General features: G+C 45.4%; 3 protein-coding genes across 8 annotated transcripts in view; 1 reads left to right on the forward strand and 2 right to left on the reverse strand.

Moving 5' to 3' along the window:
• E2F6 (E2F transcription factor 6) overlaps window positions 1–1177 on the reverse strand; it is a 31676-nt gene extending 30499 nt beyond the window's left edge. For all 6 annotated transcript variants that reach the window (XR_011076475.1, XR_011076474.1, XM_068563973.1 and 3 more), the window contains exon 1: window positions 804–1177. Coding sequence is in view for 4 of the 6 variants with exons in the window: in XM_068563973.1 (XP_068420074.1) it covers window positions 804–911 (108 nt within the window). In the remaining 2 variants the exon portion in view is untranslated. The remainder of the gene's footprint in view (window positions 1–803) is intronic.
• Window positions 1055–18790, reverse strand: LOC137777323 (RNA-binding protein FXR2-like). Its single transcript, XM_068564139.1, is given in 7 exon segments — window positions 1055–1225; window positions 8967–9067; window positions 12612–13824; window positions 17861–17956; window positions 17958–18071; window positions 18073–18129; window positions 18131–18790. Coding segments are annotated over 7 exon segments (2412 nt in total).
• Window positions 1153–19392, forward strand: part of GREB1 (growth regulating estrogen receptor binding 1) — a 144848-nt gene continuing 126608 nt past the window's right edge. Inside the window, exon 1 of the mRNA XM_068563969.1 lies at window positions 1153–1411. The gene's annotated coding sequence lies outside the window, so the exon portion shown is untranslated. The remainder of the gene's footprint in view (window positions 1412–19392) is intronic.

A 19392-nucleotide genomic window follows, 5' to 3' on the forward strand; every position in this document is an offset into this window, starting at 1 on the left:
AGAGCTCCACGTCTATTTTGGCAACTGCAAAACAAGAAAAATAATCCCTGAGGACTGACTGCTGGGCGGAATTAAATGAGATGATGCTCACCAACTATTTTTGGCGTCTATTTCCTGGCGTCTGGGCAGACGGACCTCAGGAAATGTTTATGTACTAGGAATGGGAAGAAACCAGCAGAGAAGTCGAAAATATGCGGAGAAATGGAAAACGATGGGTTCATCGAGGGTCCTGAGACTCGAGGAGAATATATCGCATCTAGTCCAGAACAACAGAGGAAGCTGACCTCCGGCAGGGAGGCCAATCTCCCACTTGCTCTGTCAAAGAGGACCGAAGATAACTTGCTGAATGGGAAGCTGTGAAGCGGGAAGTGTGGGGTGTGGACACGGTTTTAACTGGCTGCCCTGAAGGAGGAGAATGGGAGAAGTGGCTGCAGAGAAGAACACACGAGAGAGAGCTTGCAGAGATCCACGGAGTCCAGTGGAGACGGAAAAGCATGACTGTCTCAGGCAAAGCTGGGCAATTTTCTCCAACACTACTCTGGAGCCGACGTAAAAGCCCAGGAGGCTGACAACACATTTGCGAGCAGACGCAAACAAGAAGGCGAGAGCTTAAGCGAACGACCTGTCTGCTTCACTGGACGCGATGGGCAGTGCGAGAGCCGGGGAGACCGAGGAGCAGCCCCGGGCCACCTCGAGGAGCGCACGACCGAGACGACGGCCAGTCCGGCCTCCCCGCGGGCCTGGGAACCCCCACCCCGCGCCCCGGCCCCGCCGCTGGGACACAGGCCGTCCCCGGGGCTTACCAGCAGGCCCTCCACGTTGATGGGGTCTCGGCAGCGGCGGCGCACCGTCTCCTCCGCCGGGTCCACGAGCAGGCTGGGCAGCTTCCGCGCCGGCCGCTGCTGACTCATGCTGCCCAGCCGGCCGCCCCTCGCCTCGCACCCCGCGAGCTCTCCCGCCTTCTCCCGCTCGGGTCGGGCGCCGCCTCCGACCCGCCGGCTCCCGGGGGCCAAGCACGAACTGGACTCCTGGCCTGCCCGGAGGTGCCGCCTGGCTAGGCCGGCCCGCTGACGGGCGCGCCGCTGCCCCACGACCCCGGGAGCTGGAACGCGGGCGGGAGGAGAGCAGGGTGACCCACGGCTCTCAGGACGCCAGGCCCGCCATCTTCCCGCATGCGCACTGCGCCGCCCCCCCCAGTGCGCATGCCCGGCGCGGCCGGAGCGCTCTCAAACACAGACCCGCTCCCGAAGGCCGGCGCCCGGGAAATCCCGGAGAGCGGACACCACGGAAAGGATGGCGAAGGAAAAGGAAGACGTGGAGCAGGAATTGCGGACGAAGGGAGCGGGACGAGAGGCAGGAGGGAGGCAGCCGGGACAACGCAGTGGTCGCCTCGGAATTCTCGACACTAAAGGTACTAATAACTGAAAGTTCTGAGCTCGCAGGGATGTTAATTTACGCTTGAGGCCCTCCGCACGTCTCAGGCCCTTGCCCAGTGTTGATGCTTAGTAAATGTTGGTAACCAAACCGTCGTGGAATTGTTTACTTACATGCATCTTTCCTCCTTTCCCTTTTCTTCCTTCTTTTCATGTGAGGAATAAACTATTGATTCCCTAGGTGTCAGAAATCGTGGTCCGCACAGGAGATAATTCGTTTGAATTTGGCACAGTCTCAGATTCCGGTGGAGGGGACAGATAAGTAAAGGAACATTTAAAGCTGGAGCCACTTTGCTGTACAGCAGTAATTAACACAACATCGTAAATCAACTAAAGTTAAAAAATGAAAAGAAAGGAGAATGTTTCAATAACAAAGGTTACGTGTGCCAAAAATCCACTAAGCAGGTAATAAAAGGGGGAGTTTAAATGCCAAATAAAGAAAATAAAATAAGATAAAATAAAATAAAATAAAAAATGAAGCTGGAGCCAGACGGTCTGTTTTCAGATCCTGGCTCCCCCTACTTGGAAGTTTACAAGACCTGAAGCAAGCTGCTTAATTGCTCCATGCCTCAGTTTCCTCATCTGTTAAATGGGACTAATGACTACTTACCTCATAAGATTGTTGTGAGGATTAAATGAATTAATGAATGTAGCCTACTTAGAACTGGGAATAGCACGTGTTTGATATAAAAAGGTAATACCATGTGATAAGTGCAGGGTGGAGGGCAGCTACTGAGCTGTAGACCAAGAGCTTCTACCCACCACAAGGTGGATGGAAGGTGGGTTCCCACTAGACTAGAAATTTCTTGAGGTCAGAGGCATTCTTTAATCTGTGATCTCTAGCATCTAGCACAGTTCCTGACAAATAGTAAGTGCCCCATAAGTGTTTGCTAAACAAATGACTTGAAATAAAGGATAATCTAGGAGAAGTCTCTAAAAGATTGGATTATGTTGCAGAATGGAGAATTTCCCAGAGTGGTTAAGTGACACCTTTACCAACCAGAGTCCCCTGAGAAGGCAAGCTCTGGAGACCAGAAATCGCTGGGTTTTTTTTTAAAAAAAAGACATAACCCAGCATTTGAGGTCTGTTTAACATTCTGCTAAATGTTCTGTACACATTTTCTTATGTAAATCTTATATCAAAACTGAAAGATAGGTATTTTTCTGCCCAATTTACAGATCAGGAAAATAAATATTAGCAAGATTTACAAAAATTACCCGAGGTCCTGGCTAGGCAGTGGCAGAGGCAGGATTTGACCTCATAGCTGATTGATTTAGTATGTGGATCCTTGGGAAGACTCTTGAAGGGTGACTAGATTTTCTTGAGCCAGAGGTGGGGTTGGGGGAGTGAAGGTGGGTGAGTCCGGGGGCAGGTGACTCTTTGTTCTGAGGTTTTGTTCAGCGGGCGCTGCAGGCTGAAGACCCAGCATGAGCACAGCTGTAGAGAGTCAGACCCGTGACCCTGCCCTCCAGACACTTACAATACCTATGACTTGGCTTTCCCCTGAGACTTAATCATTCGCACATTTTTTGAGCCTGTGCCTGGCAGGAGTATGTGCTGAGGAGAGAACTAAGTCTGAGGGGTCCTTACCTTGTGCTCCAGTGGCCCCCACGTAACCAGAATGCGTAAGTACTAAGTTAGAATGTGTATAACATGCTATGGAAGCGCAGAGAAGGAAGAAAAAAAAAATAAGTGGACTTGGTGTAAATCACAGGTGCTTTTTCACACATCTTCCTGTGAGGTAGATACTTCTAGAATACTTTACAGATGAGGATACAGAGGCTCAGAGAAGTTAAGTGACTTGCCCAAGGCCACCTCCTCAGGGGGCTCAAATGCAGGACTTCAGCCACCAGATCCTCAGCTTTGTCCATCAAGTCCCACTGCGGTGCCCAGACCCAGTTCCCGGCACAGAAATTCTAGTATTTCCATTTCCAGCCCTGCTTTTGTGTGTTTTTCTTGGGGCAAAATGGTGCTAGGACAAAATAGGGTGTGGGCTTTGAGACTTTAAAATTAGGCCTGAGATATAGGCCGAGGGCCCAGGTGCGCTGGAGGAATGCTGAGAGGCCTTATTTGTCAAGGGATATTTTACCTTCCTTCTACGGTAAAATTTCTTCCCCAGAAATCTGTGAGGAAATGGCCACGTCCAATAGGGAAAAATGGAAATGTTTTACACTGTTCAATATGGTAGCCACTAACCACGTGTAGCTGTTGAGCACTTGAAGTATGGCTAGCAAGGAACTGAATTTTCATTTATTTTAATTTAACTTGAATTTTAATAGCCAGGTAACTAGTGGCTACCATATTGGATAGCACGGGTGAAGATACAAAAATGTGGTATCACCTAGTCTGGTGAGATTCTACGTGTGGTCTGTGGACCTCAGCATTGCCATCACCAGCGAGCTTGTTAGGAATGCAAACTTTCTGGGTCTACCCCAGACCCTACAGAATCAGAAACTCCGAGGATTTGGGTGTACTCTGCCAGGCACCGGTCTAGCCCAGCCACTTCTTTTCCAGGTGAGGAAACTGATCCTCATCCCCTCTCCAAGGGATGATAAACCAGCTAAATTGAAGCCACGTTAACTTTTCTAATGCAGTGTTTTGGAATTGAGGGCTTGGAGCAAATCCAATGGTCGCCACTCTAACCTACTATTTGCTAGGTGTTACAGCTTTCTGCATATACCTGTCACGCCGGCATAGGCATTCTCAGATCTTCAGCAACAGGAGAGGTCAAATGGGAGGCAAGGAGAATGGTTAGGAGGCTGTCAGTCACCGAAAGGACAGCTGATGATGGCCAGAACTGGGCAGTGCCAGTGAAAGTGGAGAGCAAAGGACAGATTCAAGAGCTAGAAGATAGATGTAGAAGGAACAGAGCTTGGGGGTTGATGAAGTTTAAGGAAAGACTTGGACCCGAGGTGGCGCTTTGGGTACTTGAAGTCCAGGCACAGGTGAGATTTGACAAGGGCAGGAGTAAGGGCAAGATGGGGCAGGGCCAGAGGGCAGAGCAAGAGGGCAGCCAGTGTGAAAGGGCTGGCGGATACTGTCACATTGTTTACAATAAGCAGTTTTGCTTTTGTTTTTAAACTAAGCAACAACAAAGGTAATTAAGAGGGAGTAGCTAGGGGAATAGAAGGTGAATCTAGGCTATGGGTGCCTTAGAGGTTAAAAGAAGGGATGTTTTCTGTCTTTCTTCCCTCCCTTCCTTTTTCCTCCCTCCCTCCCTTCTTTCCTCCCTTCCTTCTTTCCTCCCTTCCTTCTTTCCTTCCTTCCTTCTTTCCCTCCTTCCTTCCTTCTTTCCTCCCTCCCTTCCTTCCTTCCTTCCTTTTTTCCTTCCTCCCTCCCTTCTTTCCTCCCTTCCTTCTTTCCTTCCTTCCTTCCTTCTTTCCTTGCTTCCTTCCTCCCTTCCTTCCTTCCTTCTTTCCTCCCTTCCTTCCTTCCTTCTTTCCTCCCTTCCTTCTTTCCTTCCTTCCTTCCTTCTTTCCTTGCTTCCTTCCTCCCTTCCTTCCTTCCTTCTTCCTCCCTCCCTCCCTTCTTTCCTCCCTCCCTCCCTTCTTTCCTCCCTCCCTCCCTTCTTTCCTCCCTCCCTCCCTTCCTTCCTTCCTTCTTCCTCCCTCCCTCCCTTCATTTCTTCTCTTTTCTCTTTTATTCTTTCTTTCCTACTTTGTTTCCTTCCTCTCCACTGCCCCCCCTTTTACTTTTTTAAGATAGCAGAGACCTAAGTTTTTTTAATGTTGATGAGAAGGAGCTAGTAGAAAGGGAAAGCTTGAAGATGCAACAGAGAAAGGGGATAACCCTGAGTATGCTGTCAGGGATTCGATACAGAGCTCCAGGGGACGAGGAAATTGGAAACAAGAGGAGGGCTCCACCTCCACGGTGACAGGAGGAAAGTGCAAGGACAGAGGCAGACAACCTTATAAGGTATTTTTAGCAGGAAGTTGAAGGAGTTCATGCTCTGTTGAAGCCAAGGTCATCTGCTGAGAGTCAGGGGAGATGGTAGAAGTGGAGATTTGGTAGACATACCAGGCACTCAGTAAATATGACCCAGCTATTCCACTCCTGGGTATATATCTGAAAAAAATGACAACACTACTTCAAAAAGATACAAGCACCACAATGTTCAGAGCAGTTTTATTTACAATTGCTAAGGTATGGTAGCAACCTAAGTGTCCATCAACAGATGAATAGATAAAGAAGATGCCGTGGATATGTCCATGTATATATATACACACACACACACATGCACAATGGAATACTGCTCAGCCATAAAAATAATGAAATATTGCCATTTGCAGCAATATAGATGGACCTCGAGATTATCATACTAAGTGAAGTAAGTCAGAAAGAGAAAGACAAATACTGTATGATATCAGTTATATGTGGAATCTAAAAAATACAGCAGACTAGTGAATATAACAAACAAGAAGCAGACTCAGATACGGAGAACAAACTAGTGGCTACCAGTGGGGAGAGGGGAGGGGCAGTATAGGGGTAGAGGATTAAAAAAAGGGTTACTATGGGACTAGAGGAAATCATGTGTGTGAAACTTCTGAAAATTGTAAAGCACTATAGAATTTAAACAGTCTTCATTAATAATAATAATAAAAAGATGGTTTCTAGCAGAGCTGCAATCCAAATTCTGGTCTTTTACTCTCTAGGTCAGTACCCTTTGTAGGAAGGTGATGAGGCGCAAGGACAAACACTTGGCGGGAAAGGAGTGTCGTAGAGACGGAAGGATGCAGAAAGAGGAGCGGTGGCATTTAGGAAGGAACAGACAAACCTGGACTGGAGCGAGTCCTGCATCCACCCTTATTAGCCTCACTGGCAAGCATCTTAACCCTTAGGATCCTCAGTTTCTCTGTTTGTAAACTGAGGGTAAACATACCTGCAATTCTGCTGTATTAGAGACAATGGACATCAAGTCCCTGGTGCATTGAATCCATCTTCAGTGGTAACACAAACTTCCTAGCTTCACAGGGGCTGTTTCTAACCAAGTCTCAAAGCTCCCTACCCCAGTGACTAAAAATGGTTCTAAAATGACATCAAATGGAACAAAGAGCCGGGCGGCTGACTCTTTGTTCTGAGGTTTTGTTCAGAACTTGACAAGCTTTCCTGAGAGCTCCCAAGAAGATGCTAGCCCACGAAAGTTGTCATTGGTCCAGATGCACGGATTCAGTCTCTCCACTTAGCAACAGTATTTGCCTCCTGCTTCAGAAAAGGAAACAAAAAAGTAAGCCTGCAGTTAAATACACCCACAAGGGCAAATCCCCATGAAAGCCTGTCAAAAAAGAGCTGTGGGAAAGATGAGCTATTGCTATACGCCTGGGTGAACTCCAATGAGGAAGCCACAAAGGGGAGGGAGGATGGGCACAGGGGCTTGTCAGTTCCAGCCCCCAAAAGGGTTTCAGCCCTTCCCTCCTCCTGATTCCCACTGCCCCACGACTGCCCTCATTGTCATTGTTCCTGGACTATTTTAACTGCTTCCTAATTCATTCGCCTGTCCTGCCATTTACAAGGGACTCTATACTATCACTGTCAAATTAAACAACTGCCTTTTGGGGGGCGGCTGTTGACCTTTCATTGCAGGAGAAATCTTTCTAAAGCGTGGGTCTGATCTCATCACTCCTCTGCTTAAAAGCTGTCAGTGTACTTTGTCTGTATTATGCTCGAGGTTAGTAGTTTCCCCTGGGCACTGGTCACTTGCCTGCCTGGCTGTCTGCCGCATCACACTTTTGGAGGGAGGGCAGGGGCTGGGTCCCGGGCACGCAGGGGCCCCTACCACCTTATCAGAGCCATTGGATGCGTCACTTTCTCTCAGTCACATTAATCTTCATTCAATTCCTCAAAAGCTTTCCCTCACTGCTGAGTCTTCTCACATCTTGTTTTCTTTGCTAGGACGTTAACCCTTTGACACCTCCCCTAGCAGATGCCTCATCCTTATTTTGCACATTCCCCCGCCCCCCGCCAGAAAGGCTTCTCTGAACTCCCAGATGAGGCTAGCGCCCCAGCCTCCTTCCCACGTGTTGTCTAATGAGCCCCACAACCTGGACTGATGCCCCCAGTAACCTTTCACCATCCACAGACACATTACATTATAAATAAATAGCATTTGAAAAAAAATAAACTCTTTACTATGCTGACTTCGAAATGTAAATTCTAAAGCAAAACATGACAACCCAAATTATAGAGGTAATAGTTTGTCTTAAATCTTTGAAGCACACCTTATGCTGGATTTTGTTTTAATTCAGCGTTATCAGATGATTGATACGTTTAGCAACTTTTATTTTTCCTCTGACTGAATTTTATGATGAATGATACTAATGTTCTTAGTATTTCTTAAATATTGTAGGTTTACGTTAGTTTCATTTTGGGAAAAGAAAATCCATTTTATTGATTGTGTTATTGTGTTATTAATTGTGCTATTATAAAATCCATTTGTATTAATTGTGTGGAAAGAAGACTTACAATCAGCAAACTTGAAACCTTTGTGTTTTCTTTGTTAGGTAGTTACACATCATTTTTATAATGAAAAAGATAAATTATAATACCTTCCCCTAAAAGAAAGAAAGTTGCCAAATATTGGAGGATAACCACGTTGGTTTCAGACTTCTGATACCAACAGTACAAAAATATCATTAGACCTCTGAGAAATTTTGGACAATGAAAATTAAGCAAGAAAACTGTTAATTTTTTGAAGAGGTTCATTTATATGGCTCAAAATTCAAAAGGTACCAGAGTAAACAGTGAAAAATGTCCCTCCCACGCCTGTCTCTCAGCAGTGAAGTCTAAAGTCCTCTCTTTGAAGCTCACGTTGCACTGGTTTTGTATGGATTCTTGCAGAGATATTTTATGCACAAATAGTCCTCTGTGTTATTTCCCCAACCCTTGTTTGCACACTAATAATCATACTATTTCGATTTTTTTTTAACCTAGCAAAATATCTTGCAGATTGTTCCCTAACAGTGCAATAAAAGTTTTTCTCACTCTTTTTTATGTCTACACAGTATTGCATGGTGTGTATGTACCATAAATCACCCATGCCCTCTCCAAGTCTGGACACTTGGGTTATTTCCAATATTTTGCAACCATAAACAACACCAAACATAGAACAATCTCATTCAGCCTACCTTTCACCCAGGTATGCGTATATCTAAAAGATAAGTGGCTAGCAGTGAATTACGAGGCCAGAGGTGACTTTAATAGATATTGTCAAATTATCCCTCAAAGAAGTTGAATCAATTTACCTCCCCTTTAGCAAGGTGGGAAAAATACGATAAATCGATTTTCACTTGGCCTTTAAAGTTGAACTGCATCATTTTATTCCACTTGGATTCTATGCAAGCACAATTTAGTTTGTTTGCTAACGTGTTACTGATTGTTAAATGTGTCCTACTTAAATGTTCACCTCCCACGCACTACCCCCAGGAAATACATCAGCTGCACCAAATTTGTTTTGCCCCTCTCACTCTTTCCTTTGTTTATCTAATATTTGATACCACACGACACGATGCTGGCAGCCGGGTTACAAGCCCCCTTACCGTTTGCTGAAGTGTAGCATCTTGACTCTCCACCAGGTAGAGCAGTTTCACCTTCGGGAGCGCATTGAGTAGGGCCGCTGAATTTGGGGTGGTCAATATTCCTGGTGATATGGAGGTGGAGTGAAGTAGAGTGGAATGCAGTTGGAGTTGAATTTAAGGTTTCAAACGAGGATGTGGCACATCTAGGCCTCAGATGTGTTAGTGATCCAGGTGAAGTTTAGTATCTCTGGTCTGAACCACCTGTAGAAACAAGTCAAGTCCTACCATTCGGGGTTGCTTTGTGTTCCCCATCCCTGCCTCCTTCCACATGCATACACTGAAGTTCCAACCCCCAGCACCTCAGAATGTGACCTGATTTGGGGAGAGGGTCTCTACAGAGGCAGTCAAACTAAAATGAGGTCGCTGAGGTGGGCCCTAATCCGATATGACTGGTGTCTTTATAAGAAAGGAAATTTTGGACACTGACACACAGAGAGGGAAGAGGATGTGAAGAGACAGGGAGAAGACAGGCATGCAAGTCGAAGAGAAAGGCCTGGGACAGGCAGATCCTTCCCTCGCAGCCTTCAGAAGGAACCAGCCCACTGACGCCTTGATCTGGGGCTTCTAGCCTCCAGAACTATGGACAATACATTTCTGTTGTTTAAGCCCACCAGCCTGTGGTGCTTTGTCGTGGCAGCCTGAGCAAACCAATATACCTACCCACTCACATTCTGGGAGAATTTAAGTAAGCTGGGTTTAAGCATTTACTAGGCTAGAGAAACATTTCCTCCACAGAAAGTGATAGCTAATAACAGAAACTGGGTTATAGTTTAGAGATATTTATTATAAGCGAATAAACGAAGTACCCTTAAGCCATTCAGAAACCGTCTCACATAGAAACAAGTGGTACGCTGATAACAAATGACTCTAAACTGCTTGACACGCACAAATGGGAGCTTTCAAAGGCTTCAGCCGATTCCACTCTACCGCATTTTAACTGGGCGCTGTGATGGATGTGAAAAGAGTAAGCTGTTTTGCTCAGGCACAAAGGAAGGAGATGGCGTATCTACTGGTACGTGTGACGAGATAAACAAGTATACATAAAAATGAAAGTGCGTGAGAGGATGAGTTTGTGTCTGGGTGTAGTCACGTGAAAACGTGTGTATGTTAGAAAGAAAAAGGTATGAGAAGAGTTGGATTTGCAAGAAACAGAAATATGGGTGTAAGCAGAATGTATGTACCAAGGGGAGAAATGTTTGCGTGACAAGGTGTGTGTGTGAGCGTGTGTGTGTGAGAGAGAGAGAGAGACATTCGGTGTTTCTGTCGGTGGAGAGAAACGTGTGTGAGAAGGAAACGTGTATGTATGTGAAGAAGAGTCACATGTATGTTTGAAGTGTGTGTGCATTTAAGGAGGCAGATATGTGTGTAAGGAATACGTGTGCGCAGCACATGCCTAGACGTGTAAGGGGGGGACGTATGTGTGAGGATGTGTGTGTGAGAAGGAGAGAAGAATGTGTGTGTGTAAGCGTGTGAGGAGAAGTACATGCGTGTGATTCTTTAGGATAATGCTGGTCAAAGAAACAAATGTGCCCAGAAGCCGTGTCTAATTGCCTTCCTGACCCCATGGCCCCTGCGAACCCTGCTTACTGAATGAACTTAGAGATTGACAGCTCCTTTGTAGGTCTGAGGTTGGCCACCACAGTTTTTAGTTCAGTCCCATATTTGTCAACAACATTTTAAACTAGCTTGATTCCCCTCATTTAAGAAAATATCTTGAAATTACTTTTTCAAGTTTTGGTTCAAGTTCAGTAAAGACATAAAATGAGTGGGTCAGGTTCAGTTCAGGAAGAAAAAAGCTAATCATTCGTATTTGCGTGCCGGTATTTAAATCAATGAACTAGGAGCAGAGAGATGATTCATCAAGCAGGAAAATACTATACAACTTTTTCACTGAATTTCATTTCTTGTCTTATTAATTCTTAATTGATAGGAGTCTGTGCATTTCTAAAATTTATTATAGATTAAAAAATGGGATTAAATGGTTTCCCCAAAGTCACTGTATCAATTAGCTAAGGCATGGGACAGCTTCCTAAGAATGTTTCCCTAGCAGGAACCACATATTCACTTTGATTCGTCTGGTGAATCAAACTGTATTTTTGCCTTTATTAAAAGTGACTTCCTTTTTAATGTTGGGTTTCAAGGAAAGGAATTAATTTTTGGAATGTCTTTCATATAACGGGGGTTAGGCAGGCTAACTACGGCCCGTGGGCCAAATCTGTTCAGCTATCTAGTTTTTTTTTTTTTTTTTTTTGGAGGGGGGCGGGCAGTATCCTTTTGTATGGCCCATGAGGTAAGAATGGTTTTCATATTTTTAAAAATATTTATACTTTAATATAAATGGTTATACATTTATACTTTAAATGGTTATACAAGTACTTTTATAATCGAATAGTGTGGTTTTGCCTCTTGGCTGGCAAAGCCTAAAATATTTCTTTTAAACCTTTAAGAAAAAGTTTGCTGACCCTATTCTGTAGGATTTTATTTGCTTGATAAAGTGTAAGCTGTCAAAATGTAAGGGGAAAAAAAGTAAGTGCCGTGATTATTGGTTTAGCAATTGCAGTAACTAATCTAAACCATAGAACCAACGTATTGGTAAATGTGAATTCAACACAGCTATTCTGTACATGTGTTTACCGGAGTGGTTGAAAAACTGTTTATTCCCTAGAAACACAAATGCAGTCAAGAATGTTCACTGCGGTCTTGTTTCTAATCATGAAAAACAGATCAACTCAAAGGTCCATCAACAGAAGAATGTCTGTACAAGTTGTGCCATTCATACAATGGAATACTATTTAGCAGTTAAAATGAATAACCTAGGGCTATATGTATGATGAGGTGGCTCTTACAAACATCATATTGAGCAAAACAACATAAAACAAATGACTGGGTTACAGAAGAAAACACAGAATATGGTAACACACAGAAAGTGGTAAAATTGGAAAACATGCTATAGTTCAACTCAGGCATATGTAGTAACATGAACACATGCATATGTAGTAATAGTATGAAAACATTGATGGGATGTTTTAGGAAAGTACTGGGGGTTGGGAAGGCGGTGGTGGGGGAAGAATTGGGATCAGGGAGGGCTGTCTGGGGGCTTTAACTGTATGGTGATATTTATTTCTTACGTGAATATCCGAAGTAAGTATGGCAAGAGGGTAGGATTGGCTGGTTCTTGGGCACACAGAGAGGGGCTCGTGACCTTACTGTCTCTCGTGTGCGTTTCAAATATTTCATTATAAGAAAAGGAAAATGATGGTACTGCCAATCAGAGTACAGGAAATCTACGGAGATTGATTCAGGCAACATTTTTACCCAGGACCTGTTGTGTGGTGGCACTTGCTGGGGGCCAGGCCCTCATTCCCTCATTTAACTGCCCAGCTCACTCAACTGTGACTGTCTCCCCCATCCTCAAGGACACTGTCAGACTGGCCCAAGGCCACAATGCGAGTCATGGGGGTGAGTGGCAGTGAGGGTGCCGGGCTGGTCGCCCGATTCCAGCTCTGCGCCTCGCAGGTTCCTGAAATCACAGGGGCTCCTCTCTTGCTTAAAAAAAAAGAAGTACTCCTGCCCTGTGCTCATTGCTTGCTCGGTCTAGCTCTGCACCAGCCTCCTGCGAGGTCTGTAAAGATTTATCGGAGATTCTTTGGTTCGTTCCGTTCCTCACGGATTCTTCCCGACACCGGGGCCAGGGGGAGTTGGCTGGGTTCTCCCCGCAGGTGCCCACCGTTCCAGAATCTTTCTCCTCTGTTGGCCTCAGACAGGCTCCCTGGTGGGCCACTGGCCGACCCCGGCTGCTGGGGACCCGGGTCCCCCTATCCCCCCTTGCTTGAGCCGGTCTCTGGGGGCCGGAGAAGAGCGCCCCGCCGACGCGGCCCTCCACAGGGCTCTCAGCCCGTGCGTCCAGGGGTGGGCGTTCCGGGGCCCTTGGCGTGGAGCCTTTGGGAAGCCTGGGCTGCGCTCCTGCTGCCTCGCAGACCTGCCTTGTCCCCTCTGGGCGTCTGCGTCCCAAGCGACAAAATGACCTCTGTTCTCCGAGGGTTCTTCCAACGTCTGTCCAGACTCCCTCCCCCGCTGAGTCTCCGTTGGCTGGAGGGGCTCCCCGCGTGGCCCTGCGGGAAGGTGGGGAGGTGTGCCGGGGGGCGGGACGGGCAAGCTGGGGGAGGAATCCCTCGGGGAGATCAGAGAAGAGAGCGACGTTTCCCGAGAGCAGGCGGCGCCCCGAGCCCGGTGCCGCGCCCTTCGGGTGAGGAGGTCGGACTTTGGCGAGGGGGGCGCAGGGGCAGGGCGAGGGGACCGGGCACGCGGCGCGAAAACCCAGGCCGGCGGGCGGGCGCGGGGCTCGGCTCCGGCCCTCGAGCCTCCTCCCCTCGCCCGACGCCGCCCGGTCCGGCCCTGGCGCCGCCCTCGCCGCGACCCTTTCCCAGCGGGGTCCCGGGTCGGCCGAGCCCACCGCCGGCCCTTCTCCGCGGTCGGCCGGAAGACCCGGAGAAGCGGACTCCAGGGGGCGGCCGGGGTCAGGGGTCAGTCCCGGGCGCGGGCCGCGCTCCGCGCTCCGCAGATCCGGGCTTTGCCGCGCGCCCCCCGGCCGGCCGAGCCCGGGCGCTGGGGGAGTGAGCGCGCAGGCGGCTGGGCCGGCCCTCCGACGGCGGCGGGCGCACCGGAGTGGGGCCGCGGCGGCGCGAGGACAAAGGGCCGAGGTAGGAGCGGCCGCCGGGCGCGCCGGGGGAACGTCTCGCAGCGCAGCGCGCGGGGAAGCGCGGCCCGGGGAGCGCGCGGGCTGACGTGGGTACCTTTGAGGTCGGGACCCGCCGGGAGGCTACGGAAGTGTCGGGGTTCAGCCTCGAGGGCGCCTTGGGGGTGTGGGTGCCGCTGCCTCGTGTGCGTGCGCGCGTGGGAGTGTGTGTGGGTGTGAGTGTGAAAGAGAGAGAAAAAGAGGGGCCGGCAGAGTTGGACTTAGATGGACTTGGAACGCGCGCTGAGCGCTTGGCACATGGTGAGCGCTCCGTAGGTGAGAGCTAATAAAAATGACAATGATGGTAATAATCACTGTTTTGAGGGTGTGCACGCGTGCGTGCATGCGTGTCCATGTCTGTGTGTTTAGAGAAGCTGGAGCCGGCGGTGGCGGCCCCAACTCCCCAGCACTTGGAACACGGGAGAAAGTGGGGCTTCTTTCCAGAACCGCCCTGGGACTGTCTCTGAGGGGCTCCGACCCTTGGGAAGGCTGGTTCGGGGGAGGAGGAGGCTTAGTAGCTGGATCCCAGTTTTGGGTCTTGGGAACAAAGGCTGCTTCTCTGAAGTCCAAGAAGGTGCGTGTGTGTGTGCGTGTGTGTGTGTGTATGTGTGTGTGTGTGGCCGCCAGGGCGCCAGGCGGGGTGGAGGCGATGATGGCCATTCATGGAGAAGGCTGTTGGGCCATTTTGCTGTCAAGCCTCTTTTGATCCCTGGTCATGAAGACCAGCAAAAAAAAAAAAAAAGAGGAACTACTTAATTTGTATACTGAAGCTTTTCTTTAAGAAACTTTTATTATAGAGTTAAGTGTTACTCAGGACTTGGAAGATTTTTTTAGTATCTCTTTTAAACAATATGTGCATTTTAACTTGATAAAAACTTTTATTCCTAGCGAGAGCATTTTAATTTCTCCGATTAGCACTGCGTGTTAGACATGGGGAAAGGTGGAGGTCTGGGACGGTTCTGAGCTTCATCTTACCTAAAGCGTTGTTTTAATGTCACCTGGTTTGCAGCACTTTGTAGGAAAACATTACTGGAAGTTTTAAAGGCCAATTAGATTCCTACCCCTGTCTTAGAATGTCTTAAATCTCTGGGCAGATTTGAAGAATTGCTTATATGCAATCCATTGCTTCGAGAGTACTGTTTTTGGGTTTGCTCAGGAAAGTTTGTTTCTAGGAAACAAAAATCAGATTAAAAATGTGAAACAATTAAATGAAACACAGGCGAGGAGATGTTTCTACAAGTCTTTTCATACTGAAATCTGGTTCATTTAAAGTTTGCATTGTGATCTGTGACTTTTCCATCCCCACAGCAGTGGATGAGGTGGTCTGCTGTTCATTCTGGAGCAATTTTTTTTTTTTTTTAATTTAAGTATAGTTGATGTACAATATTATATAAGTTACAGGTGTACAATGTGGTGATTCATAATTTTTAAAGGTTATACTGCATTTATAGTTATTATAAAATATGGGGTATATTCCCTGAGTTGTACAATACCCTTGTAGCTTATTTTATACCTAATAGTTTGTATCTCTGAATCCCCTACCCCTATTGTGCCCCTCCCCCCACGACTCCCCCCACTGGTAACCACTAGTTTGTTCTCTGTATCTGTGAGTCTGCTTCTTGTTTGTTATATTCACTAGTTTGTTGTATTTTTTTAGAGTCCACATGTAAGTGATATCATACAGTATTTGTCTTTCTCTGTCTGACTTATTTCACTTAGCATAATTATACCCTCCAAGTCCATCCATGTTACTGCAAATGGCAAAATTTCATTCTTTTTTATGGGTGAGTAGTACTCCATTGTGTGTGTGTGTGTGTGTGTGTGTGTGTGTGTATGTATATACCACATCTTCTTTGTCTGTTCATCTGTTGATGGACACTTAGGTTGCTTCCGTGTCTTGGCTATTGTAAATAATGCTGCTGTGAACATTGGGTGCATGTATCTTTTAGAATTAGTGTTTTATGGAACAAGTATTCTTCAAAGAATAAGAAGTAAGTTCAGGTTGAAGTTGAAATTCCATCCTAGCCTTTCTTGTTATTGATTAACAAATGGCTTATTTGTGGTTTAAGATGTTTTTAATCAGTGAAAATAGCCACTTGCACCAATACATGTAATCTTTTAGTGGGTGGGTAATTTGAAGCTACACTTTCATATCTGTATTTTTGTCTTGTCATTTTTAATAGGAGAGTTTACAATGTAGAGCCTGTCTGAAGGTTTCTATGCTTAGTGTAAAGTTGGTTCATTTAGTAAGCAAGTGACTGAACTCCTACGGCGTTACAGATGTTCATTCTACTACTACCATTTTATTTGACATCAGAAACCCCCATTTTAAGAAAATCGTGTCTCGTTTGTGGATTCAACATTTGAATTATTTAGTGATTCCAGAGTGTTCAGAGGCAATCTCAAAGTAGAGCTGATAAAAGGTTCATTCATTCAGAATGAAAACTTAACTTAAAGAGAGAGGCAGACCCCCTGCACCCTGTGCCATGCCCAAGCACAGTCCTCATAAATGGGTGGGACCAGGACATTTAAACAAAGGCTGTGATATGGACGCTTCATGCATTAAGTGGGTAAAGGGAGCTTGCTTTTAATAATCCACATTTCCCTGTCCAGCATGCTTCAGTGGTTCTGTTCTGTTTCCCCTAGGAAGCCTGTAGGGCTTTTGTAGGAGTGACTGACCATTGGGGCTGGCTGAGGGCAGCTCGTGGAGCCCTGATCTGGCCATGCCAGAGGGTCCATAGCCCCCTAATCCCTTCAAAAGATTCCAGTTAATCTCTGCAGTTTGTACACTGCTTAATGGGCACGCTTGTCTTTTTGGTTCAGTTTCTGAATATACAGATAAATCATAGTACTTTAAAGCTAATTGCCCTTAAAAACAAAAACAACAGAATGAGGAAGACTGTTGTAGAAGTTGTATCTGTGACATAAAATTTAAAAACCTGCAGAAGAGTTAAAAAAAAAAAAAAAAGGAAAACTGGAAATCTATGATCCAGATATAATTACTGTTAATACTTTGGCATGTTTTTTCTGGTCTTAAAATTAAGTTCTATATGCTTCTAAACATTGGCCAAAATTATATATATATAAAATATATGTCATTTTGTATCTTTTAAATATAAAAGTTGTATTATGAATATACTTGTTATTTCATTGGTTTTTTTTTTTTTGAAGGCAGAAAGATAACTTTTATTTTGGCATTAATCACATCAATTTGTTTACATTTATGACACGTTACATATATTATTATTCAAACAACTAACAAAGTCATCAATCTGGCTTTTATTTTCAAGCTCCTATTTGTTCAAAAGACACCTGTGACTTGAAGATTCTTTTAAAATGAATATTCTCTTCACTGAAATAAAAAGTTGACATTTAACAAGTATCACACTTTACACCTGTAAGTTTTTAAAGTACTGCAGAACTGTACAACTACATACAACATGTATATGGTTTGCTGTCTTCCTAGATATGAGCTACTGTAAAATGACATAAAATTCAAATTATTTACCTTCTCCACACTTAACTTGTAAGTCTGTCCAATAGCAGTTATTGAGTATCCAGTAATTAGAGGAGAAAGTAAAGGGAGGACATGAAGATGCTCTTCCCCGTAGGAACTCACTTGTTATAAAGCTAACATACACCCATAAAGTAACAAAGCAACACTGGGTCGTGTTACCTGGTAACAGAAGTAGATGTTCAGGTAACTATCACTTTATGGAATAGATGTATCCTAAGTTAACAGCAACATCTTATTTGTTAAGTCCAAATCCTCAATTAATTAAAATTTTATACTATATCAGCAATCTATTTCCACAATAAATTAATTTTGGTTGAAAGAGGTTAAAATGTAAGTTTCTTCTATTGCATGCTTGAGAGAACAGTTCCCAATGAAGAATAAATAAGGGGGGAGGGGAATAAATAAGGGAACAAGGGCAACAATAAGCCGATCAATACAGCAGACACTATTAGAGGATTTTCAAACCTCCTTGCCCAATAACCCTAAATTTAAAAGCAGCAGCAACTGAACAGGTAAAAGGAAAAAAAACAAAGGAGTAGGACAGGGAATTCACGTGATGCATGGCTTCTCTGAGCAGCCCTAGCAGCAGCATGTAAAAGCAACCTCCATGTTAGCACAGTGAAGCTCAAGAAGCAACTCCATCCTTGACGCTACAAGATTCCTAGGAACCTGAGTAAAATCCTCCACAAATTCCAAAAAAACCTCTAGCCCTTTTTACAGCATCAGCACTCTCTCCGTAGATTTTAAATGTTCCAGTATCTTCATCTAGCTCAATAGCTGTGACTCCAGGAACCTTTCTAGCTTGCTGTATGTTAACTGCCATGTGTTCCTATTGCCAGGCCCATCAAATCTTCTCTCACAACAAATTCCTCAATGAAAAGCTGCTGCAAGTTGTTTTGTGCATTCTAAATGCTTAGTGGCCTCTGCATTTCTGGACATAAGCATCAACTTCGTACGAATACTTCGCAAATGCATGTCATTCAAAATATTTACCCTCTTCACAGTTGCTTCACTGGCAGACAGTATCATTAGCTGTGTGGTTTCTGGATGGTAAAGAATTCTGCCTGCTCCTACTGCTTTCTTAAAATCTTTATGTGCATTTCCACTAGCACACGCCGCTCTCAAATCCTCGGGAACATCCACTGTGCATTTAAAGAAGGTATTTTTTTTGACAGTTTTATTTTGATTGACAGGCCGAAGTCATTCAAATGGGACCATTTCATTGTAAGTGGCGTCACAAGCAGCACATTCAATGACATAAAATTCTCCTTTCATCATTCGAACTTTAGCCAACCACCATCCGCATGGTTCTTGATCATTTGCTCTTGAATACACCTCTACTTCATCTCCTTCACTAATTTCATTTTTTATATCAGGTGGTGGTGGTAATCTAACTTCATTAAATGGAACCTGGCGTTCCGGTTGCCAGTTGTTCTCAAAAACAACTGTGAGGGAGTCTTCATGAACATCTTTGATAAATCCCTTGTCGAAAGCCCCGTTGGAGCCGAGAATCTCCACCGTCACCTCCGCCATGTTGGAACCGCAAAGCGATATTGTCATTTTAAATTACAATGTTGTATTCTCTTGTGTGGATAAATTATAATTTAACTATTACCCTAGCAGACTCTTGGGCTTTTCCTTTTATTTGTGCTTTTGATGTTCTTTCCACTTTGATAAAACATCACTGATTGATGGTAATACACATTTCTGAAACTTGACCACCCTTAGAAAATGGCACAAAAAGTTTTACTTCAAGGATATACAGTGGGAAAAGATGCAGCCTTGCCTTAGTCCTCTCAGTCTCTTAGCCCCTTCTTCATCATCTTTTATGCCATTTATTTGTCTCTGTAACACAATAATTTGCATTTCCTTTACACCACCAAATTATGGGCTTCTTGAGGATAGCCATTTATTTGTGCCTTAATTTTGTTTGACTCCCTCTAGTGGCCAGCCAAGACTTGGCATGTCACAGATGTTCAAAATATTCCTTTGGTGCGGGGGGGGGGGGGGGGGGGGGAGTATATTTCAGGGGCTGTGTGGGAACCCAGGTCCTCTCAGAGATGTGCAATGACAAATCTTGATCCAACTGACTCCCATTACCCTTTTATGGTGGAAAACTTCAAACGTCTACAAAA

Source organism: Eschrichtius robustus, chromosome 15 (assembly GCF_028021215.1).
Source record: "Eschrichtius robustus isolate mEscRob2 chromosome 15, mEscRob2.pri, whole genome shotgun sequence".
In the NCBI taxonomy this organism is placed as follows: domain Eukaryota; kingdom Metazoa; phylum Chordata; class Mammalia; order Artiodactyla; family Eschrichtiidae; genus Eschrichtius; species Eschrichtius robustus.